This window comes from Mesoplodon densirostris, chromosome X (genome assembly GCF_025265405.1).
Source record: "Mesoplodon densirostris isolate mMesDen1 chromosome X, mMesDen1 primary haplotype, whole genome shotgun sequence".
Classification (NCBI taxonomy): Eukaryota; Metazoa; Chordata; class Mammalia; order Artiodactyla; family Ziphiidae; genus Mesoplodon; species Mesoplodon densirostris.
Window position 1 is genome coordinate 29083596 of NC_082681.1, and position 25418 is coordinate 29109013.

The window sequence follows — 25418 nt, forward strand, 5'->3', positions numbered from 1 at the left end:
AACATCTACTACTACAAGTACGAAGTTTAAGTTTCTAATCTACAAACGAAAAAGGCAGTACTGTTTAGTTCAGTTACTAAACACATCAAGGATTACCACTACAGATAAAAATTTGAAAGTTCTATGACCTAGTAGCTGGCACACTACACTCAACCAGAAAGTGATTTATCATGAATCTGGAACATCAGTACAGAGATCCTGAGTATGAAGAAGGAGACCCCAAAACAATACAAGGCATAAGATCTAGGGACAGGTGGTTTGTCATAATTAATTAATATAACTCAATAGCTGTTATCTGTATGTTTCAAAGGCTCTTGGTCATGATCTACAAAATCTGTAGTTCTTTATGTACCCAGCAATTTTGAGAATGATATGGAAATCCATAAATTATGCCACGTATAAATGTGAATTTTTAAATTTAGAATCATGCCCTAAACAAAACATATTAATGTTCTTTCACTGAATATACATCAAACTACAAATAACTATTTTTAAAAGTAAACATGCCTACAACGTGACACACCATATTAACAAATTGAAGGAGAAAAACCATACGATCATCTCAATAGATGCAGAGAAAGCTGTCGACAAAATTCAACATCCATTTATGATAAAAACCCTGCAGAAAGTAGGCATAGAGGGAACTTTCCTCAACATAATAAAGGCCATATAGGACAAACCACAGCCAACATCGTCCTCAATGGTGAAAAACTGAAACCATTTCCTCTAAGATCAGGAACAAGACAAGGTTGCCCACTCTCACCACTCTTATTCAACATAGTTTTGGAAGTTTTAGCCACAGCAATCAGAGAAGAAAAGGAAATAAAAGGAATCCAAATCAGAGAAGAAGAAGTAAAGCTGTCACTGTTTGCAGATGACATGATACTATACATAGAGAATCCTAAAGATGCTACCAGAAAACTACTAGAGCTAATCAATGAATTTGGTAAAGTAGCAGGATACAAAATTAATGCACAGAAATCTCTGGCATTCCTGTACACTAATGATGAAAAATCTGAAAGTGAAATCAAGAAAACACTCCCATTTACCACTGCAACAAAAAGAATAAAATATCTAGGAATAAACCTACCTAAGGAGACAAAAGACCTGTATGCAGAAAATTATAAGACACTGATAAAAGAAATTAAAGATGATACAAAGAGATGGAGAGATATACCATGTTCCTGGATTGGAAGAATCAACATTGTGAAAATGACTCTACTACCCAAAGCAATCTACAGATTCAATGCAATCTCTATCAAACTACCACTGGCATTTTTCACAGAACTAGAACAAAATTTCACAATTTGTATGGAAACACAAAAGACCCCGAATAGCCAAAGCAATCCTGAGAATGAAAAATGGAGCTGGAGGAATCAGGCTCCCTGACTTCAGACTATACTACAAAGCTCCAGTCATCAAAACAGTATGGTACTGGCACAAAAACAGAAAGATAGATCAATGGAACAGGACAGAAAGCCCAGAGATAAACCCATGCACATATGGTCACCTTATCTTTAATAAAGGAGGCAGGAGTGTACAGTGGAGAAAGGACAGCCTCTTCAATAAGTGGTGCTGGGAAAACTGGACAGCTACATGTCAAAGTATGAGATGAGATCACTCCCTAACACCATACACAAAAATAAGCTCAAAATGGATTAAAGACCTAAATGTAAGGCCAGAAACTATCAAACTCTTAGAGGAAAACATAGGCAGAACACTCTATGACATAAATCACAGCAAGATCCTTTTTGACCCACCTCCTAGAGAAATGGAAATAAAAAAAAATAAACAAATGGGACCTAATGAAACTTCAAACTTTTGCACAGCAAAGGAAACCATAAACAAGACCAAAAGACAACCTCAGAATGGGAGAAAATATTTGCAAACGAAGCAACTGACAAAGGATTAATCTTCAAAATTTATAAGCAGCTCATGCAGCTCCATATCAAAAAAACAAACAACCCAATCCAAAAATGGGCAGAAGACCTAAAAAGACATTTCTCCAAAGAAGATATACAGACTGCCAACAAACACATGAAAGAATGCTCAACATTATTAATCATTAGAGAAATGCAAATCAAAACTACAGTGAGATATCATCTCACACCAGTCAGAATGGCCATCATCAAGAAATCTAGAAACAATAAACGCTGGAGGGGGTGTGGAGAAAAGGGAACCCTCTTGCACTGCTGGTGGGAATGTGAATTGGTACAGCCACTATGGAGAACAGTATGGAGGTTCCTTAAAAACCTACAAATAGAACTACCATATGACCCAGCAATCCCACTACTGGGCATATACCCTGAGAAAACCATAATTCAAAAAGAGTCATGTACCAAAATGTTCATTGCAGCTCTATTTACAACAGCCCGGAGATGGAAACAACCTAAGTGTCCATCATCGGATGAATGGATAAAGAAGATGTGGCACATATATACAGTGGAATATTACTCAGACATAAAAAGAAACGAAATTGAGCTATTTGTAATGAGGTGGATAGACCTAGAGTCTGTCATACAGAGTGAAGTAAGTCAGAAAGAGAAAGATAAATACCATATGCTAACACATATATATGGAATTTAAGGGAAAAAATGTCATGAAGAACCTAGGGGTAAGACAGGAATAAAGACACAGACCTACTTGAGAATGGACTTGAGGATATGGGGAGGGGGAAGGGTAAGCTGTGAAAAAGCGAGAGAGAGGCATGGACATATATACACTACCAAACGTAAGGTAGATAGCTAGTGGGAAGCAGCTGCATAGCACAGGGAGCTGAGATCAGTGCTTTGTGACTGCCTGGAAGGGTGAGATAGGGAGGGTGGGAGGGAGGGAGACACAAGAGGGAAGGGATATGGGAACAGATATATATGTATAACTGATTCACTTTGTTATAAAGTAGAAACTAACACCATTGTGAAGCAATTATACTCCAATAAAGTTGTAAAAAAAAAAAGTAAACATGCCTAAATAGTAGATTAGAAATAAGCAAGATTTTAATGATATGTCTTATGTTTAAGTTTGCTGAAAAGTTAATGCTATTTAATAAAGACGCCACTGAACCACCACAAACCTTTGTAGAGCTGCTTTCAGTTATCTTTGCAAGCTGCCAAAGGATTACATAGTGAGTGCACTGCAGTGCGTGAATAACAATCTATAAAAGAACAAAGAGAATACAATTAAATTTTAAAAGTCACAAGTCTTCTTTCTCAAAGTTAAATATGTAACTTGTAAATAAATAAAAACCTGTTCAGGCATGTCTCCATTTTCAATTCCGGTTTTCAATAGTTTGTAATTACAAGCAAACAAATCCCACTTTGAAAGATCATGGGCACTGTAAAAAAGAATTAAGTTATATTAAAAAGTTAAGCTTAATCACATTTGTTCTGGACTTGAGTGTTAACAGAATACTATTATAGTAAAATGTAGTAAACTTTCTAACATGTGCCCACAAGAACAAAAAAAAATGTGTATTTTTAAAAAGTATATTAGTTGATAATTTGTTGTTCCCCAATTCACAATATGACTCTATCAAGTACTTTTTTCCCAAAAGCACAAGAAATCCAGCAAAAAATTTGACACTATAATCCCAAACATGCAATTTGGTTCTGATTTTGCTACAGTTTTAAGAAATCAGAAACTTTAAGATTGAACTTACTTATGAAAAGCAGTGATTCTCTTCAATGTTGACAATACCTGATATGCATCATCTTCATCAGGTTCTTCACCCTATGAATGTTAATTATATCATATTAAACATTAATAACCACAAAATGAAAAATCTTAGGCTATCACATTGGTGATTTCCACACCTTGAAAATAAAGAATAAACTAATTAAAAACCACAAAATAACTTTGTCTTTCAATACTTAGACCTGGCCAAATTTAAAGCAATGTGGCCAGAACAATGGGTCAACATAGAGCTGTTATGACAGATACATTATACCCAAGAAAGAAAAACTGAATGACATTCTCCTTTTTTCCTTTAAGTGATCTTGAGACAAAACAATGAAGACATCTACTCTTTCACAGTAATAAATGCATTGGGACAATAAAGAGAAATATATTAGAGGACAAGCAAGAGATCATAAAAGGTAATACCTAAAGGACAAAATCTACTAAGTAAATGAAACATAGTGCTCAAGAAAGATATATCAGACCAATTAAAATTAATTTGGAAAAAATCCTCTGCATAAGGACTAGATATACTAATCCTTTTTCTGGGTATCAACTTTCCAATTTAGAGTAACTTAAGTTTTTGAAAATTTTATGAGCCTCACTATAAGAAACTTACAAATTTTAAAAAATACTATCGAACTTACTGTATTAAACTCCAGGTCTCTCAAAAAAATGCTTGTTTTTCACCATCAATTTTTATACAAGGTAAGTAATTAAATTTAATTAACAAACCATAGTTTGATTTTAAATTAACTTGTCCTAATCAGAATCATATCCAGACAATAGTAGAGCCATTACAATTTTTAAGAATGTGATCATTTGTACATCAACATATTTGCACAAACCTCCAATTAAGCAAAACATAGTAAGCATGAAATGTTATACACAGAAATAAGAAAGTTAAAGAAGTAACTGCTAAACAAAATAACTGGAAATTACAAAAGTCCATATCATTTTTGCAGCATTAATGACAAAAGTGATGTGGAAAAGGCTAAATGCATTAATTTGAGAATCACAACTTTTTACTTTATGCAAATCAATTAAACTGTTAAGTGTACCTTCCCAGAAAAGATAAAAATCACAATAAAAATACAAGTGTATTTGAGTACCACACTTAAGCCTCTTTGGAAATACAAAAGAACAACAAAACAACAAAATCGACAGTGTCTATAATTTATCAAGGCTTTATAATATCAAAGACCATAAATAAACTTCCAAAATGTTAAAGAAATACCCCAATTTTTGAGGTTGCGTGGCCACAGTCTAGCTCAACTTTTCTGTTCTGTTAACACCCTGTTCCCTAACAGCCTCTTGTTCAACTAAACCCTGGAAACGTCCCAGATCATTTCTTTAAATTAAAAAAAGGGGAAAGATGTTAGCTTTGCTTTCACCCTCTCTTAGTTGCAGATTCTTGCCACCTTCCTATTTTGGTGGATGAATAATAGTAACACGATGAATCATAGAACAAAAAGTCTGAATGACTTTTCAACATACTGCTAGGGATTATCACCAAGACTGGTGACTAATTTGGTTCCGGGGGGTGGGGTGGGGGGTGCGCAGTGGGGCACAGCTGACAAAATACTTGTAATATATACCTCTTGCAGAAAATCTTCAAGAAGCCGGTTAAATTTATCGGCCAACTCGTCTATCAGTTGACTTCTTGAAATATCTACTCTGTTGAAAATTGTGAACTCTTCATTACAGAGTGCATGGTAAGTTTTAGAACATGCTTCCAAAACATCTGTATCTGTGTGCTTCTCTACAATATTCCGGATCTGTCGTAATAAGGCATCCAAATGCTGCAAAATCAAAGTTTTCTTCATTAAAACTAAGGTATATATGATAGGCATAAAATGACTACACAACCGGGATGAAAAGCTTCAAACACAGTAACTTTATAAGCAGTAGGGCATACCTTAAGTTCTTCTAGTCATAATAAATAAATGCACTGACCCACCCAAACTTATTTCCCCAACTTCAACAGGAATAATATTACCTATCTCATAGGGCCTTGGTGAGATGTTAATACATATAAATACATATGTTCCTGGAACACAGTAAATGTATTCAATGGATGTTAGCTGCTTTCATTTTGCAATTGTTATTATCTAGTTACCCACTCCTAATCTCCATAAATGGTCAGTGATATAGTCACATAATGGCTAGCAATGATGGTACGGATATGGGCGTGCATCAAAGGGAAACCTCATTAGTGCCATTCTCTAATAAATCCACCTTATCTAAAATATATATGGCATACAAGATACAGGTTTCCTTTTACATTAAAAGTTATAAAAACATATTTCAAAAAATATAAATAAACAATATGATGGGATGAACTAAGTTAATTTTTCTTCAAGGTTTTTTATACACAGAAACACCATACCTTTTCTAATCGTCCAGTGGTATATATTTCCAAATCAAAGTACTGTGGCAATTGCAACAAGTTAGTCACCTTTTCAGCATCTACAGAGTACTTCGAAATAAAAAAAAAAAAAAGAAAATCATGTCAAAAACATCACAATAATGGTAAGTAAATATGATAAGTGCAAAATTCTGTGTGGCACTTCCAAACAAAACTTGTTATTTCTTAGTAACACTCCTGATACTGACACAAACTTACTTTAGCTAATAACTGAGGAAGGGCCACAGCAAAGAGTTCAGTGATTTTTGTCCGGTCATCCAACTGGGTCTTCTTCTCCTTTGCTGTTAGCACCTAAGGTAACACAACAAAGTTTCTAAGTATTTATTAATAAGCCCACTGACACTGTTAGGTGCTCAACTTTAAGTTAAGATATCCAAAATAAGTAATAAAATGACATTTTAAATGATCGATACAAGAATTTCTACTATAAAACTTGAAACCCAAAAGTAACAAAGAGAATAGCTTGCATATTATATTTTTAAAAAATAGCAACACTTTGAATAGGTCTAGAGGCAAAATCAATACCCAATTAGATTAACTAACTCTACCTTTGGATGAAAGGAGAAGCAGTTAGGAAATGCAGTTTAGGAGCTTATATAATAGGATTGAGTAGGATTTCAGTCTACTATAAGTTGTGCCATGATCCATGAGTTATGAAATCAACATAAGTAATGACCAGCAATTAGAAAAACAAGAAAAAAAAACACGAAAAGAAAACAAAGGAAAATAGAATGCATCACATAAATTGCAGTATTGTTTGATGAAATTCTGTTTCAGTTATACACAAACACATATATATAGATGTGTACTAGGTCACATTATAAAAATGTATTTTTGTGCTTCACAAAGTTTGAAAGCCTGTGCAACTCTGGTCTACAATACAAATATATGTGAACTTTGAAATAATGCATTAAAATCAAATCCCAGGAAATAGGAATTTCCCCCATATTAATGAATGATTATCCTGTCTTTATTTCTAACTTTTATTAAAAGAAAAGGAAAGCAAATCTATAAATAAACCAAAACAGACAAATACACCATTCTAAAATGTTGCACAACAGGCAGTCTTAAAGGCAGCGACTGTCAATCACTTTATCTCCTGTAGTTACTGTCAATCACTGCATCTCCTGTAGTTAACTCACAAAGTATCTTATGGAAGGAACGTGGATTTCGCAAATTGCTAATGTTTTAAAATTTACTTCTAACACATATTTATAAGCAAAGATTGCCTGAAAAATAAAATTTAAGATTCAAAAATTTGATTATATGGTTACAAATAAGAACATTAAAAAAGATATTGAAAAAGAGACATGTAATTTAGAATACTGAAAATATGTTGGCATACCCTTTTTCCTGTCCCTCTCCCCACAGGAGGATGACATTCAGCAGCTTGTCTAATGGTACAAAGCATTATTTCAATCAGAGCGCTCTCTTGTCTGTCCGTTAGCGCTGAAAAAAAAAATCAGAAAGTTAACCTATTTCTTTATATGCCATTTATAATATTACATAACAGTTCCTTCTGCCTGTGACAGAATCTGACCTAATGTACTAAAGAAAATCCCATTACTAAATCACAAAAAGGATCAGAACAAGTTAAACCTTCCTAAGCATTACAAATCTGTAAAACACTGCTCCACAATTTGAGAAATGAAAATATGAACAGATACAAAAAAATAAAATATAATAAAACAAAATAAAGAATATTGACAGCAACTACATCTTTCTACATAGCATAATATTCAGGTGTATGAAAACAAAATTATTCAAAGACTTTGAATCATTATTTTAATGCTAAAAGATAAAGAAATGGAATAAGTAAACTCTATTTTCAAAATTATCTAGACAACAAAAATACCATAATTAAACATCCTTACCTTCCTCTCCACTAAGTGGCTCCTCCAGCAACAAGCTATTCATACATTCCCAGTCTTTCAGCAGCTCAGTAGCACAGTCCCACATGCTATCCACAAGGTACGCTGCGTGCTCATGTAACTAAAATTTAAAGAGCAATGGGCTCTTAGACAAATATCATACTAGCCTTAATCAAAAGAATGGAAGCTTTGTTGGCACCATGTGCAAACTCAAACAACAATTTGTTTTTTGAGGTCAAATGGAAGAAAGGACAGAGAAGAACTGCCTTAGCTTGCTATGTATAAGTAAACCCTGCTAGGTAGTAACATTTCTCACAATAATCATTAAATCATTCACATGAAAATTATTTTTGAAGAGACTATATGCATGCATATTTAGTACCTGATTCAATACAGTCATCCTTCTGTATCTAAGGAGGATTGGTTCCAGGACCCCCCGTCAGATTTTCCGAGGATGCTCAAGTTCCTTATATAAACTGGTGTAGTATCTGCACATAACCTACGCTCATCCTTCCATATACTTTAAATCATCTCTAGATTACTTATAATACCTAATACAATGTAAATGCTATGTAAATAGTTGCCAGTATATGGCAAATTCAAGTTTTGCTTCTTGGAACTTTCCAGAATTTTTCAAAAAATATTTTCAATCCACTATTGGTTGAATCCCCTGTTGGCTGAATCCACAGATGCAGAACCCACAGATATGGGGGGCCAACTGTATTACACGGGTGAACTACTCTCAGTTATAAAATATACTACAAATTTATTGTAACTTAATGGGAGCTGTAACGATTACTTAAAATACAAAATACATGATTACTTATCAATTCAATATATAACTAAATCATTTCTCTTCATTCTGTGAAGCTTAAAAAGGCCCTACAGCTTCCCAACTCATTTTAGGGGACAAGCATTACCATGATACCGAAACCCATCAAAGACATTACAATTAAATATATATATATATATACCAATACCCTGCATGAACATGGAGGAAATGTTCTCAAAATATTTGCAAACTAAAACCAGCAATATATAAAAAGGATAACAGATCATGACCAAGTAGGGGTTTATCCTAGGAATGCAAGGTTGATTCAACATTCAAAACAACAATCAACATAATTCATCACATTAAAGTAATGAAAGATAAAATAATCATCTCAAGGGATGAAGAAAAAAGCATTGGACAGAATTCAACATCCATTCATGATAAAACGTCTCAGCACCCACACACCTTTGGATAATTAATATTTGACAAAGGAGACAAGAATATACAATGGGGAAGAGACAGTCTCTTCAGCAAGTGGTGTTGGGAAAGCTGGACAGCCACATGTAAATCAATGAAGCTAGAACACACCCTCACACCATACACAAAAATAAACTCAAAATGGCTTAAAGACTTAAATATAAGACAAGACACCATAAAACTCCTAGAAGAGAAAGACAGGCAAAACATTCTGACATAAATTGCACCAATGTTTTCTTAGGTCAGTCTCCTAAGGCAATAGGAATAAAAGTAAAAATAAACAATGGGACCTAATCAAACTTATAAGCTTTTGCAAGCAAAGGAACCCATAAACAAAACAAAAAGACATCCTACAGACTGGGAGAAAATATTTGCAAATGATGCGACTGAAAAGGGCTTAATTTCCAAAATATACAAACAGTTCATACAACTCAATATCAAACAAACAACCCAATCAAAAAATGGGTGGAAGACCTAAATAGACATTTCTCCAAAGAAGACATACAGATGGCCAATAGGCACATGAAAAGATGCTCATCATCGCTAATTATTAGAGAAATGCAAATCAAAACTACAATAAGGTATCCCCTCACATCAGTAAGAATGGCCACCATTAAAAAGTCTACAAATAATAAATGCTGGAGAGGGTGTGGAGAAAAGGGAACCCTTCTGCACTGTTAGTGGGAATGTAAATTGATACAGCCACTATGGAGAACAGTATGGAGGCGCCTTAAAAAAGTAAAAATAGAACTACCATATGACCCAGCAATCCCACTACTGGGCATATACCAGACAAAACTATAATTTGAAAAGATACATGCACCCCTATGTTCATAGCAGCACTATTTACAATAGCAAAGACATGGAAACAACCTAAATGTCCATTGACAGATGAATGGATAAAGAAGATGTGGTATTGACAGATGAATAGATAAAGAAGATGTGGCACATATATACAATGGAATATTACTCAGACATAAAAAGAAACGAAATTGAGTTATTTGTAGTGAGGTGGATGGACCTAGAGTCTGTCATACAGAGTGAAGTAAGTCAGAAAGAGAAAAACAAATACCGTATGCTAACACATATATACAGAATCTAAAAAAAAAAAAAAAAAAGAAAAAATCATGAAGAACCTAGGGGCAGGATGGGAATAAAGACGCAGACCTACTAGAGCATGGACTTGAGGATATGGGGAGGGGGAAGGGTAAGCTGTGACAAAGTGAGAGAGTGGCATGGACATATATACACTACCAAACATAAGGTAGATAGCTAGTGGGAAGCAGCCGCATAGCACAGGGAATCAGCTTGGTGCTTTGTGACCACGTAGAGGGGGTGTGATAGGAAGGGTGGGAGGGAGAGAGATGCAAGAGGGAAGAGATATGGGGATACATGTATAGCTGATTCACTTTGTTATAAAGCAGAAACTAACACACTATTGTAAAGCAATTATACTCCAATAAAGATGTTAAAAAAAAAAAAAGACTCCATGCTTCCACTGCAGGGGGCATGGGTTCGATCCCTGGTCAGGAAACTAAGATCCTGCATGCCCTGCAGGGCGGCCCCCACAAAAAAAAAAAGACAGAAGGAAAGATATGTGTGTGTGTGTGTGTGTGTGTGTGTGTGTGTGTGTGTGTGTATACACACATACATACAATGGATTACTCAGTCACAAAAAAGAATGAAATAACGCCATTTGCAGCAACATGGATGGACCTAGAGATTATCATACTAAGCGAAGTCAGTCAGAAAGAGAAAGACAAATACCATATGATATCGCTTATATGTAGAATCTAAAAATACGACACAGGGCTTCCCTGGTGGCGCAGTGGTTGAGAGTCCGCCTGCCGATGCAGGGGACACGGGTTCGTGCCCCGGTCTGGGAGGATCCCACATGCCGCGGAGCGGCTAGGACCGTGAGCCATGGCTGCTGGGCCTGCATGTCCAGAGCCTGTGCTCCGCAACGGGAGAGGCCACAGCAGTGAGAAGCCCACGTAATGCAAAAAAAATAAAAAATAAAAAAATAAAAAAATAAAAATACGACACAAATGAACATATCCATGAAACAAAAACAGACTTACAGATATAGAGAACAGGCTTGTGGTTGCCAAGGGGGAGGGGAGGTGGGGGAGGGAAGGACTGAGAGTCTGGGATATTAGCAGATGCAAACTATTATGTATAAAATGGATAAACAACAAGGTCCTAGTACAGCAAGGGAACTATATTCAGTATCCTGTGATAAACCATAACAAAAAAATATGAAAAAGAATATACATATGTATAACTGAGTCACTTTGCTGTAGAGCAGAAATTAAACACAACACTGTAAATCAACTATATTTCAATAAAATTGAAAAAAACCTCTCAGCAAAAATAGGTATAGGAGGAAACATCCTCAATATAATAAATAGTTACACAACACCTATAACTAACAATGTAATTAATGTTGAAATATTGGATGCTTTTCCCCTAAGATCAGGAAAAATCCAAAGCTATCTACCCTCACCACTTTTATTCAACATTCTACTGGATACCCTAGCCACTACAATAAGGCTGGGGAAAAAATGGCATAAATGTAGCAAAGGAACAAGTAAAATCATCATTATTTGCAAATGACTTGATTGTATATTATAGAAAATACTAAGAATTTTATTAAAAACTTACTTTAAAAAGTGAATTTAGCAAAACTGCAGATAAGAGATCAATATGCAAAAACCAACTGTATTTCTATATATGGAAACAATTAGAAAATCTAATTAAAAGGCCCTAACACGATTAAATAATACACATATACTAAAAATGTATGTTGGGTCCTCTCAAATTCTGGTGAACAGGTAGGTTTTCAACCTAAGGGAGACCTAAAAGAGCTCATGTTAAATGTAAATCTGTATCTGCAACAACAATAATAATCACAGGTACCAAACATTGAGAACTAACAAAATGCTAGGTCTGTGCTAATAGTTTTACATGGATTATCTCAGCGTTATCTAAGAAATTATTATCCACATTTTTACAAGGAAAATGGGCTTAGAAAGATTAAGTAACTGAATCAAGGTTATACAAATAATAAGTAGGGAAGCCCAATCAGGTCTTTCTGGCTCCAAAATTCATGCTCTTAGCACTACATATAAATATACTATTTGAGTATCTTACTAACACAGAAAAAAAAATTTTTTGGTGTGGAGTTGGTAGAACTCTATTTTATCCAACACTCACTGTGATATTTGGAAGATTTTAAGATTTACATCATTTGAACCCCACCTCCAAATTGTTTTGAACATAAGTATAACATGAACATCAACTAACCTCACTTTCCAGAAAGAAAAAAACCAATGTCTTAACAAGGTTGGCATTTGGACCTTGTCGTCCCCTTCTTTTCATCATTCCATCCTCCTCTGGATCTCGACGACTGAAGAGCCTATGATAAATGCAAAATACTTACTTATAAAATAAACAAAAATTTCCTAATTTAAAAAAACTGTCTGAATTCCATATTTAAGCATTTAACAAAGGAGTACATGGGAGCTGAGTAGGTACAGTATTTTCCAACTTTATACTAAGTAATTGCTATAAACCTTTTTCATTTCACACTTGGTGGTACTTCTAAATCCTTTTAAATTAACTTCTCAAGTTAGTTGCATTGTGAATTATTTCTTTTTAAAACCCTTACTGCATTTTAACCAAGCATTTCTTTTTATAAAAGTATCACAATGACTAACCTATACCATTTATGCACATAAATCTATGATAAACATTCTTCTCTTTAAAAATGACATGTCTTTTCCTTCTATCCTTTGACTAACCTATACCATTTATGTACATAAATCTATGATAAACATTCTTCTCTTTAAAAATGACATGTCTTTTCCTTCTATCCTTCTTGCACAATTTATCCCAAAGTCTGAACTTAGTGGCCTCTTTCTACGGGTATCATGATCATTCTTCCTTATAAACAACAAAGTTATCACTGGATAACAATGAATAGAAAACTGTAGTGTAAATGTTTTATATCATGTACTCTTTCTAATAAATGCTTCACCCCAAATGAGCATTTTAATAAAATCTTTTAAGACTTTACAATCTTAAAATCTTACAGTTTAGTCCAAGTGGTTCAAATTGTTCTCTTTAAAAGCCATTACATAACATTTGCTAAATATTTTCGGTGATTAGATATTCACAGTGCTATATACTACCTAACCTGAGGTGTTATACAGCAACATAAAAGTAATGAGACTAAAGGATTCTTGTGGTTCTTATATCAAACTGTTATCAAAGTACTCGAAGTAAAACCTTTTATTATTTTGAAAAATATTTTTTTGTAACGTAAAAATAGGCTTAAGACCGGTACTGAATAATTTTTAATAAGTTATATTTATATATATTTTAATATGAATTATAACACAATAAATTACTTCCATTAAAGTATACTTTAGACAAATGAACAACAGAAATACAGATTTACTTTTTGTAGAGAAATTCTCCAGCTGCTACTGCTACTGGCCGATGAGCTGAATAAACCAGATGATAGACATTTTCACAATCTTCTGCAGTAAGAACTTCTTCACTACTCCTGAAAAGAAATAAGCAATAGCAGTTTTCGAAGTAATGCTGCAATTTTAAGCATACTGATTACAAAAATTCATATTCACACATTAAAAAATAGTACACTTTCACTTTTAAACTTGTGTTAAAAAAAAACCTTCAGGGCTTCCCTGGTGGCGCAGTGGTTAGGAATCCGCCTGCCAATGCAGGGGACACAGGTTCGAGCCCTGGTCCGGGAAGATCCCACATGCCGCGGAGCAACTAGGCCCATGCGCCACAACTACTGAGCCTGCGCTCTAGAGCCTGCGAGCCACAACTGCTGAAGCCCGTGCACCTAGAGCCCGTGCTCCACAACAAGAGAAGCCACCACAATGAGAAGCCTGCGCACCATAATGAAAAGCAGCCCCCGCTCGCCACAACTAGAGAAAGCCCGCGTGCAGCAACGAAGACCCAACGCAGCCAAAAATAAATGAATAAAATAAATTTATTAAAAAAAAAACCTTCATTAAAAACTTCTGCTGAAAGAAGAAATCAACCTTATTTGATTATCGTCTATCAGTAAAAGCATCCCCTGACAAAATAGCTGAGTATTTTGTTAACACCTAAGATCAATGGGAGGTAAAATTAGAGTGAATACCGAGTATAATGAAACATATACTAAGAGAAATAACAATGTGACAAATATGCTAAAGGGAAATGAAGACAAAATAATATAAACTAACGTAGGAAAAGAAGTGGTGGTATGCTAAGAGCTTAGAGTTAATAATCACAGAGAACATTTTGCATGTATTTCATAGTAATATTAAGGCAAGAGACAATATTGCAACATTAAAATATACTAACACCCCAGTTATCTCACAATGAAGAATAATACTTCATTCACCATGTACTAAACACCATATAAGGCAATGCAAAAGCATTTTAGCAAATAATTAAAATTTAAGTGCCAAAGACCTTTACAATGTATCATTAAAAAAATCTTACTAAAATGCAGTGCTCATTTTACTGACCTTATTTTAAAAGAACAAAATAAACCTAACAAAATCTTGGTAAATCAAAGTCATTATTAGGCCCATCAACCACAGTACACCAGGGTAAACCTTGTTGGGTGCTTCCATAGTGGGACTCTGCATTTGAAGTCCTGACCTCTGGCACCTCTTTCCCTCCTAATATGCTTTTAGTCTACTGTGAGATAAACAATCTAGGTTTTTTACCATTATATGTAAATTAGGAATCATAGGACCACCATCAGAGAAAAAAGCCTAAGGATAGTAGATGGTTAGTTCAGGAGCTCAGATCCTTTTTGGCTTTCCGCTGTGCACAAGGTTTCCAGAAGTCTGATGTCTAAGGAAGTATTACTTCTTTTTGAGAAAAATGAAAACAAAATGTTAAAAGTTTCAAAAGCACTTTAATTTAAATTAACTCGATGTGTAATACTGCATCATTTTTGGAAAAACCACTTGTGCCATCTTATAATAAAATATATACATATACATATATATTGAATCAAATCAGTGAAACTATAGTAAATGTGTAGTAGTTCACTCATTTTAACCAATAAGGAATGTTCCTGACAGGTTTCAGTTATTAGGTATATACATGGCTGAATCAACAAAAATGTCCATTACCCTTCATTAAAATACCAGAAACAACAAAAAAAGATGTCCACAGGGAATTACAGAGGGAAAGGGGAGAAGCTGTAGAAATATAAGTAGGATACTATTATTTTCTTATTTACTTCGGGATTCTTTCAATATTTTTATAACATGTGCATATAAAAACTTAAAATTTTTAAATCCAATTAAAAATTAAAGAAAAATGCAATTGTTAAGACTGCTCAAAATCCCCCCAGTTAAGTGAATTCTCAGAAAATGTCAGTGTATCTAGAGCTGCCTTCTCTTTTCTGGTTTTTTTAAATTTAATTTTTATTTTATATTGGAGTATAGTAGATTTACTATGTTGTGTTAGTTTCAGGTGTACAGCAAAGCAATTTAGTTATACATATACATTTATCTATTCTTTTTCAGATTCTTTTCCCATATAGGTTGTTACAGAGTAGTGAGCAAAGTTCCCTGTGTTATACAGTATGTCCTTGTTGATTATCTATTTTATATATAGTAGTGTGTATATATTAATCCTAACCAACTAATTTAAATTTTGAGGTAGAGCTGCCTTCTTTTTAATGACTGCAATGTAGTCCATTTCATATAAATGTGGTTAACAACCATGCTTCTCACACAGGACTGCTGCATTAAATGAGATAACCCCTATGAGGTGCTTCTATTAGTTATTATATATAAATTTAATTCTTCCTCTATTAATAATCACCTAGAATATTTCCAAAATTCTATTACAAATAGTACTATGTTAGAGAATGTAAGCATTTTATATTTTGAATAGATACTGCCAAGCTTTGCTCCAAAGAGGTTATACCAATTCATAGTCCCATCAATAATGTACAAGGGTCTGTTTTTGCATAGCCTTACCAACATAGTGTATTACCAAACACATGTTGTATCTTTGTCAAGAAATAGGTAAAAGATGGTCTCATTTTAATATACATGTCTCTAAGTACGGCTAAACAACTTTTCATATGTTTAAATTTTTATTTTCTTTTCTGTCAATGATGTGGCTCCTAACTTTTGACTGTTTTCCTATTGGGTTTCTGTTCTTTTTATTGATTTATTGAAAGTGACTCCTATGATGCAAATATTTTGCCCAGTCTGTCATTTGTTTTCTGAGTTTGTTTATATTTTATGTCATATACACATTGCTAGTTTTTTTTCTTCTAGTTTTTCATGTAGTTAAAATTCCGTATTTTTTTTAATGTCTAGGTTTTATGTCATGCTCAGAAAGACATTGCTCAGTTTACATATAAAATATAAATGTTTAATCTTCCCCTAAGGTTTCATCTAGCACTTTAATGGTCTCATTTATCTACATTTAAACATTTCATCCACCTGGAAATCATTTCTATATAAGGTCGAAATATGAATCCAATTTAATTTCCCCCCAAATAGAACCTAAGTGTCACAAAACCATTTATTTTCTGATAGGAAACGACCCTTACCCTACACTAGGTTCCTGGATGCATTTAAGTTTGTCTCTTTTCTTTATTCTGTGCCATTGATTTCTGTCTATTCACATACTAGTGTCAAAATTTAAAAGTTACTATGGTAGGGGGAGGGAGGGATAAATTAGGAGTTTGGGATTAACATATACACACTGCTATGTATAAAATAGATAACCAGCAAGGACCTACTATATATATGTATAACCGAAACACTTTGCTGTACACCTGAAATTAACACAACACTGTAAATCAACTATACTTCAATTTTTTAAATTAATAATAATAATAAAAGTTACTGTGGTTTTACAATATGACTTAAAATCATACCAGGTAGTCGTCTCTCATTAGTTTTTATCAGAATTTTGCTGGCTACTCTTACATGATGACTTTCCCATACATATGAGTATCAGAATTAGCATGCTATGATTTTTTTTGAAAAGGCCCTTTTGCAATTATTTGGATCATGTTAACAACCTAAATGTCCATTAACAGATGAATGAATAAATAAAATGTGTTATACATACAATGGAACATACTGAGTCTCAAAAAGGAATAAAATTCTGATACATAACCTAACATGGATGAATTCTGAAGACATTATGCTAAGTGAAATAAGCCTGCTACAAAAGGGCAAATATTGTATAATTCCACTTATATGAGGTACCTAAAATAATCAAATTCAGAGATAAAGAGTAGACAATATGACTTAAAATCACACTTGGCAGTCATCTACAGAGTATCAGTATGGGAAGATAAAAAAGGTTCTGGAGATGGATAATGGTGATGGCTGCACAACAATATGAATGTACTTAATTCCACTGATCTGTACTCTTAAATATGTTTAAATGGTAAATCTTATATATACATCATCATACCTTTTTAAAAAGAAAAAAAGGGAATTCCATCACTTTTACATTTTAACATAATAGAATACATTTTAAATTCAGATTTTTTACAGATAAGTTTGAGTAAATACTAATTTCTAAAAGTGTGACAAGGGACTTCCCTGGTGGTCCAGTGGTAAAGAATCTGCCTTACAATGCAGGGGACACAGGTTTGATCCCTGGTCAGGGAACTAAGATCCCACATGCCAAGGGGCAACAAGCACGCCACAACTACAGAGCTCTCGCACCTCAACTAGAGCCCACGTGCCGCAAACTATAGACCCCATGCACTCTGGAACCCGTGCGCCACAACTACAGAGCCCACGCGCACTGGAGCCTGCGCGCCACAACTAGAGAGAGAAAACCCGCACGCCACAATTAAAGAGAAGCCCACGCACCGCAACGAAAGATCCCGCATGCCTCAACGAAGATCCTGCATGCCGCAACTAAGACCCAACACAGCCAAAAATAAATAAGATAAATAAATAATAAATAAAATCTTTAAAAAATAATAGTGTGACAAAATATGATAGGCATATTTAACACATTCAAGTGTTTAACTTTATTTCAAGAGCATCTAGAGACAGTAAAATTGAAAGGAAACTAGTCAAGAGAATGAGAACACATGAATTCCTAGCTCAGAATTTTCTAGTCCAATGGTTCTCTCTTCCTGTTTTCTCAACTTTACATGAAAAAATTAAACTTCTTGCTGTAAAACCCCAAGTTATTAAAATTTAGATCTAGATAAATTTAAACCAAGTATTCTAATGTATTATTTAGATAACTAGACATTAGCAATATGCAATAAATACATACTTATTACTGTTGGACTTCCCTGGTGGTCCAGTGGTTAAGACTCTGCACTCCCAATGCAGGGAGCCCGGGTTCGATCCCTGGTCAGGGAACTAGATCCCACATGCATGTTACAACTGAGAGCCTGCATGCCACAACTAAAAGATCCCACATGCCGCAACTAAGACCCAGGGCAGCCAAATAAATAAATAAATATTTTTTAAAACCCATACTTACTGTAAAACAAGAGTGAGTAATTTTATTGCTTGTACTGCAACATCATATTCTTTGTCAAGGGTCATAGACACAATTCTATCCTAAGGACAAAAATAATTAAAATATTCTTAAAGGGAAAGCCAGAAAAAATACTTTCAAATAACAGGTAATTTTTAAATACTTAGAGTAATACTAACCTTGAACCGACTGGTAAATAGCTCCAGTTTGGAATTAAGCTCTTTGTTATAATAAAGCCCTTGTAGAGCAGTGAGACATTTGAGTCTTACCTCACCTTGCTGAATGAAACAAGAGGAGAAAATGCATTAAAACTCTGCATATTTTCAACCTGAACATTCAAGATACTTACAATATTTTCTACTTTAAATGTTCTATACAATAGCATTTCTTCAGAAACTCTCATCTTTGATAATGCAAAAATAGCAATCAATACATAAACATTTAAAACTAAATACCTTGGGGTTACTACTGCTGTAGGTCAAATGAAAATTTTTTGAAAATTTTTTCAGAGCAATACTATTGTGAAAGACAATAGTAGCATATTTCACAGTAAGTTTTCCTTTACAGAAAGTAATATTTGTAAGGAATATATACCAAGAACTTCAAGGCTTGTGAAGAGGCAGACTAAGAGAAAGGTAGATTAATTAAAAAAAAATAAAAAAGGTCAGAAGCCAAGTTGTAACTTATAATCTGGCTAAGATACATGTTTATCAAGAGAAGCAAAATGAAAGAAATTTTTAAATGTATATAGCACTTACATATTAACAGAGTAAGAATTCTTCTTACTGCTCTAAGAAGTGTCTCACCACTACCACCATCACCTACATGATCCAATTGTTTCAGTACACAAACTGTTTCAAGATTGAAGGCTAAATCAGTGGCCAAGATTCAAAGAACTAGGGAACTTTGTGATAGAAACCATATTTTCATGGAGCGGACAGAAAAGAATAAAGGAGAGAGGCCTATAGGAATGTGCTCCCAGTTATACCTATATGCAGATAAGTCACTATGAATGAGAGCAGCAGATAGCTATGCCTATGTGTAAAAAGAAAAGCAGTCTATAAGGCATATCTTACCTTATCATGCATAGTCCAACCAACATATTTTAAATAACTGTCATTAAGAAAGGCATCACTATACATTTTCATCCAAATGCCAATTTCTTCAATGCAAATAGCTCGGATTTCAGCTATTGCATCCCTGCATGGAGGAAGGAAAATTATGCATATTAGTGCCAGTATACCACAGGATTTGTGGTTTATTTAAGCAGCGCCAAATACTTCATACCTACTATGAATATACCACTACCTTAAGTATTACTGGGGATTTCAAAGTAGAATTGAAGCATGGCCCCCGAATGCCAAGAGCTTACAGTCTAGTTGTCAAAGCATAATTATCACCATATAAATATTTAAAGTTAAATAAACCTACAAACAGAATCCAATCCCCACCTTTTATACCATGCCATACCCCAGCCTTTGTTCACACCTCCTGGGCATGGTGTTCAGACAGCAGGAACACTAGTCTGGTTAGATAATATTTTCCAGGTGAGAATTAGTTACACCTAATATTGAGGCCAAGCTCAACTTGGATTTGAATGTCAGACTAAATTATTTTGAATTCATCCTGTAGGTAACGGGTAAGTCATTCAAGGCTTTTGAGCAGAAGAATGATTCAACAAAAGAACATTTTAAGACAACTGCAATAATCTCTAGGCATGAGAATGACGAGGGAACAGACTAAGGTAATGGTGACAACAGAAATAAAAAGGTAAGAATAGACAAAGGGATATTACAAAGGAAGTATTAACCTGATTCAATAACTGCCAAGTTAAGGAAATGACGGAGAAGTTAAATAAACATGCCACCAACATTTAAAGAATAGGTTACAGCAGAAATGGTGGTAAGATTACCTATTTCTTTCCTCTACTCATTCAAAATAAGGGAAACATCTCACTTAAATCTATCCAGCTTTTCCCACTGATATTCAAATGGAAGAGGAAAGAGTCAGGAATCAGAACGTACAGTCTCTACTAACATAGTACCTCCAAAATCAATTAAGTATTCTGTACCCTGACTCCTAATAACAGCAGTAGCTTCCATTTTCTGGGCATCTACAAGTCAAGCACAACATTACCCCATTTTCAGATAGAAAACAAAGTTGAGAGCAGTTAAGTAACTTGCATAGAGTGTCTAAATCAGTGGAAGAGCTTAGATTCTAACACTGATCTTACTCTAACACGATTTCCACTAAACTTATATTACCTAAACCACTAAATATCCAAACTTGAACAGAATAAGAGTTACATTAAAAAAACTATCCTGACTTACCGGTATCTATGTACAAACACTCCCTTAAATATTGCATTCATCATATTTTCTATTTCATCTTGATTTTCTTGAAGCTGAAAAGAACACATCATTTCTTTTCAATTGTAATGGAAGAGAACCAAAAGGACATCTAAAAGCTGTTGCAAGCACAAATGCAGGTTTCTCCAGTGTTTTGGTTATTACACCCAATTCCTTTTTTTTTTAACATCTTTATTGGAGTATAATTGCTTTACAGTGGTGTGTTAGTTTCTGCTTTCTAACAAAAATATGGAACACTTCACGAATTTGCGTGTCATCCTTGCGCAGGGGCCATGCTAATCTTCTCGTTCCAATTTTAGTATATGTGCTGCTGAAGCGAGCACCCAATTCTTAATTCCACTAAACAAAAAGTGTCCACATACAAAAATTAAGAGCTGTTGTCTATCAGGTAGCCACAGTCCCTTGATACCTGGAATATTTGTACTTGGTTTTTAATGTTTAGCTGGTAGACTAATTTTTTAAATGGTCACATATTTTCATTGTATAAATGTACATAAAGAAATCTGTTATGTAGTTTATTATAATACATATTATATAACATAATCAAAAAAGCATAGCAATGTTTCATTATCTTGGTCTTCAGCATCTGAAAAATAAGTCATGTTAACTAGTGCCTGCTCAAAGAACAAAAATGATTTGAGTAAAATAACTTGGCAAAAAATTTGTCTCCCTGCTAAATATTTTTGAGGAAAACAAGGCTCACTTGAAATAATCAACTAAACATTTCAAATCTTGGTTGACTTATTTACTCCCATATATTTTCAACTCAGAGCTTTTGAGAGTTAAGAGAAAATTGTTTCAGAGCTTGAGAATTACAAGGAAAATCTTTCACACGCTAAGTATTAATTAGCTTTTTTTTTTTTGCGGTACGCGGGTCTCTCACCGTTGTGGCCTCTCCCGTCGTGGAGCACAGGCTCCAGACGCACAGGCTCAGCGGCCATGTCAGCGGCCATGGCTTACGGGCCCAGCCACTCCACGGCATGTGGGATCCTCCTGGACCAGGGCACGAACCCGTGTCCCCTGCATCGGCAGGTGGACTATCAACCACTGTGCCACCAGGGAAGCCCTTAATTAGCTTTTAGATTATGTTGCATGTTTCTGTAAAATTTTTTTTTCTTTTCATGATTATAATCTCACATTTCCAAATAATGCTAACAAGGGCATGCACTTGTATTCATTAGCACAGTCAAAGGCACAGGTGGTCTTTCAACATGTTTAAAAACTTAACCCAAGCTAGAAGTATTAATATCTTATATTTGTACAAGAATTTTAAACTCAAAACCCCTTTTTACCTATATCCACTCATTCTATGTTCAGAATCTTAGAATCAGGCCATAATTTCATGCATTATGTTCATCTAATAAAGCATCCAATGCAATTTATTAACTAAATTAAGGGGCAAAAAGGTCAATTCTTCATTTCAACTACAGTTGACCCGTGAACAACACAGGGGCTAGGGACGCTGACCCTCCACACAGTTGAAAATCCAAATAAAACTTATAGTTGGCCCTCCGTATATGCAGTTTCTCTGTGTCCACAGTTTCTCCACATACAAGGTTCCACAACCAACCGTGGATCATGTAAGTACTGTAATATTTACTACTGAAAAAAAATCCAAGTATCAATGGATTTGCACAGTTCAAACCTGTATTGTTCAAGGGTCAACCATACGTGAAAAAGATGAGGAGTTTAGGTATGCTGGAAATGTGGGCAAGATATTTCTGGCTTTTCTTGAGCAGGGGGCATTTTAAAAAGTTATTGGCTATCTCAGAAATAACCAACTTTTAAATTATAGTTACCACTACCCCCCCAAAAATGTCAAACTCAAGTAAGTAATTTATGGAATACCACGGCAAATATTTTAACTCAACTGCATTACTAATATTTCTGAAACCTCAGACTTTGCCTATTAGAAATAAAAATAAACATCCCCAATATCAGATAGCAAAATATTACATCACCAATGAAGGAGAAATTTAAATCAAAAACACAACATCAAGGGAATTCCCTGGCAGTCCAGTGGTTAGGGCTCGGCACTTTCACTGCCAGGGCCTGGATTCAATCCCTGGTCAGGGAACTAAGATCCCACAAGCTGCACGGCATGGGGGCAGGGGAGACAACAACAACAATGACCAAAAAACACAACATCGAAAGATTTTATTTATTATTCTTTAGCATAAAACTGAAAAAATATATTTTCCTCATTCAAAGTTGAATTTGGTGGTCATTAATGTTAACCAGGTGCCTCTTACACTACAAAAAAACCAAAAACACAGATTATGACAGCAAAAATAGCTTATAAGTTATTTTTCAAAGTGACTTTACATAAGTGAAACCTCATTTCATCCTGACAATAAGCTGAGGGAGGAAGTTAGGAGAGATATTTTCACAGTAGAGATGAACAACACTAAAGCATTAAGCAGCTTGTCAGACTGGCCCAGGACTCCTTACGTGAAGCCTTGAACTCTTAATCCTAGTCTACACAGAAAGAATATATACACAGAAGGTATTGTTGGCATGAATAATCAACAAAAATAAGTTAGATGTATAAACAACTTGAAACATGTTGTTTAAATTTTTCAAAAAAATTTATCTGATGAACTAGCAAAGTTATATCATAATTAATGGTGACCAAGTTAGTTACAGATTAATAGCTTAAATATTCAGTGCAAAAGTGTACGTACCTCTTTCCGCTTCTGTAGCAGGAGTTCTAGCCTCTCATTGGCTCGTTTTCCAATCATTTTATTCCGTTCTGCCTCATATTGTCTTTGTGTATTATCCATATTAATGCTAAGATTTAGTGCCACATTCACCAAAGCTGTCATCAACTTCATAGCTATTTTTAAATGGAAAATGTTGAACTTAGTCTCAGACACAAAAATTTACAAGTTAAGATCAAATTAAGAGAAATTAAAAACAAGATGGGCTGTTCTGCTTCTAACAGAAAAGAAAAATATAGCTGCTACAAATGAAAACAACAATAGTAAAACAACAGCTAATGTGTATTGAATACTTAGTATATGTCAGTTACCTATGCTAAATAGTTTTCATGGATTAACTCCTAATCCTTACAACAGCCCTCAAAGTTAAGTATTATCCTCATTTCATTCATGAAGAACCTGAAGCTCAGGGAGATTAAGAAATCTGCCTCAGACTACACAGTTCATATACATAGTTAAACCAAGATTCAAAACTAGGTAATCTGACTCTAGACTATGCTCAAATCCCACTATACTATGATATATGTCCCCTACAATGACCTTTTCCAGAGACCACGATTCACCTTCTAAATAAATTTTGATTCATACAGCAGTCATTTAGCTATCCAGTAACAAAAGGGGGAGGGAACTTAAGTGCTTTTTATCAAAGTACAGTGTGTAGAAATGTTGGACAGTTTTATCAGTATTTGATTTCCTTTAATTTTACTCTATTACATATCATCATAAAGACAATGGTGCGATTATGAAGGACAGATCTAGATAAAAAGTCAAAAGTACAAAGAGTAAAATATCACTCAATAAAGTGCTTTTTATCAGAGTTCCTCCAGATCTCTACCTTCTGTTACTGAACTCTTGCTACTGAGACAAGACTCACTGCCTGTTATTTCAAACTTATTAATTGAAATATCTGAACACTTTATGCTTAATATAGCTTAGTCCAGACTATGTCTCAGACCTGGTTCACTGTGTGATAGAACACCACAAAACTAAACCTTAATTTGTGGCTATTGGCTCTCTTTAAAAGAGATTCCCAATCTTCTGAGCTATTCCACACCTTCAGCAAACCAGTTTGTCATTCTGATCTAAAATTACCCACCTTACCCCATCATATATGTTTTAATTTACTTTAACTGTTTAAGTTCTTAAAAAGCTACCTAAATTCACAGAGCAAGATCACATTCATATTTTGTGACCTCAAATCTAAAAGCAAAACCTACAGGTTGATTGTATGCATTTTATTTTTTTTTTAAATGGAGGGCTGAGCAGAAGTACATCTTTAATCATAGCTTTAATTCTCTGGGGAAATACTCTAAAGGAAAAAAACATCCCCACACTTAGAGAAAGAAAAATTTTTGTAGAAATCAAAATATTCTATCATTAAGGCTTAGAATACTATAGTAACAATTAATGCCTAGTTGATTTATTCAAACTCAAACCAAAAAGCACATATTCAATAACAGTACTTTCAGCACAAAAGAGAAACCAGAACATTTTATCAACATCAACACTAAAAACCACTGTTCTAGAATTAATCATGTGAGCCTTAAAAATGTAACTCATTTCATTAAAATTTAAAGATCA

At 34.4% G+C, this 25418-nt stretch overlaps 1 protein-coding gene, 1 non-coding gene and 1 pseudogene across 7 annotated transcripts in view; 1 reads left to right on the forward strand and 2 right to left on the reverse strand.

Annotated features, from left to right (window-relative positions):
• Positions 1-25418, reverse strand: part of STAG2 (STAG2 cohesin complex component) — a 127148-nt gene that overhangs the window by 36711 nt on the left and 65019 nt on the right. For all 6 annotated transcript variants that reach the window (XM_060086238.1, XM_060086237.1, XM_060086240.1 and 3 more), the window contains 15 exons: positions 23802-23953; positions 21079-21152; positions 19825-19948; positions 18928-19026; positions 18752-18831; positions 13686-13793; positions 12530-12641; positions 7978-8095; positions 7449-7552; positions 6302-6394; positions 6065-6154; positions 5274-5477; positions 3659-3729; positions 3247-3334; positions 3074-3154 (listed from right to left, as the gene is read on the reverse strand). In XM_060086238.1, the coding sequence (XP_059942221.1) occupies positions 3074-3154; positions 3247-3334; positions 3659-3729; positions 5274-5477; positions 6065-6154; positions 6302-6394; positions 7449-7552; positions 7978-8095; positions 12530-12641; positions 13686-13793; positions 18752-18831; positions 18928-19026; positions 19825-19948; positions 21079-21152; positions 23802-23953 (1598 nt within the window). The remainder of the gene's footprint in view (positions 1-3073; positions 3155-3246; positions 3335-3658; positions 3730-5273; positions 5478-6064; positions 6155-6301; positions 6395-7448; positions 7553-7977; positions 8096-12529; positions 12642-13685; positions 13794-18751; positions 18832-18927; positions 19027-19824; positions 19949-21078; positions 21153-23801; positions 23954-25418) is intronic.
• On the forward strand, positions 18555-18627 carry TRNAG-CCC (transfer RNA glycine (anticodon CCC)). The gene has a single exon. It is a non-coding gene; the product is annotated as a tRNA-Gly (tRNA).
• Positions 21340-21440, reverse strand: LOC132482838 (U6 spliceosomal RNA; annotated as a pseudogene).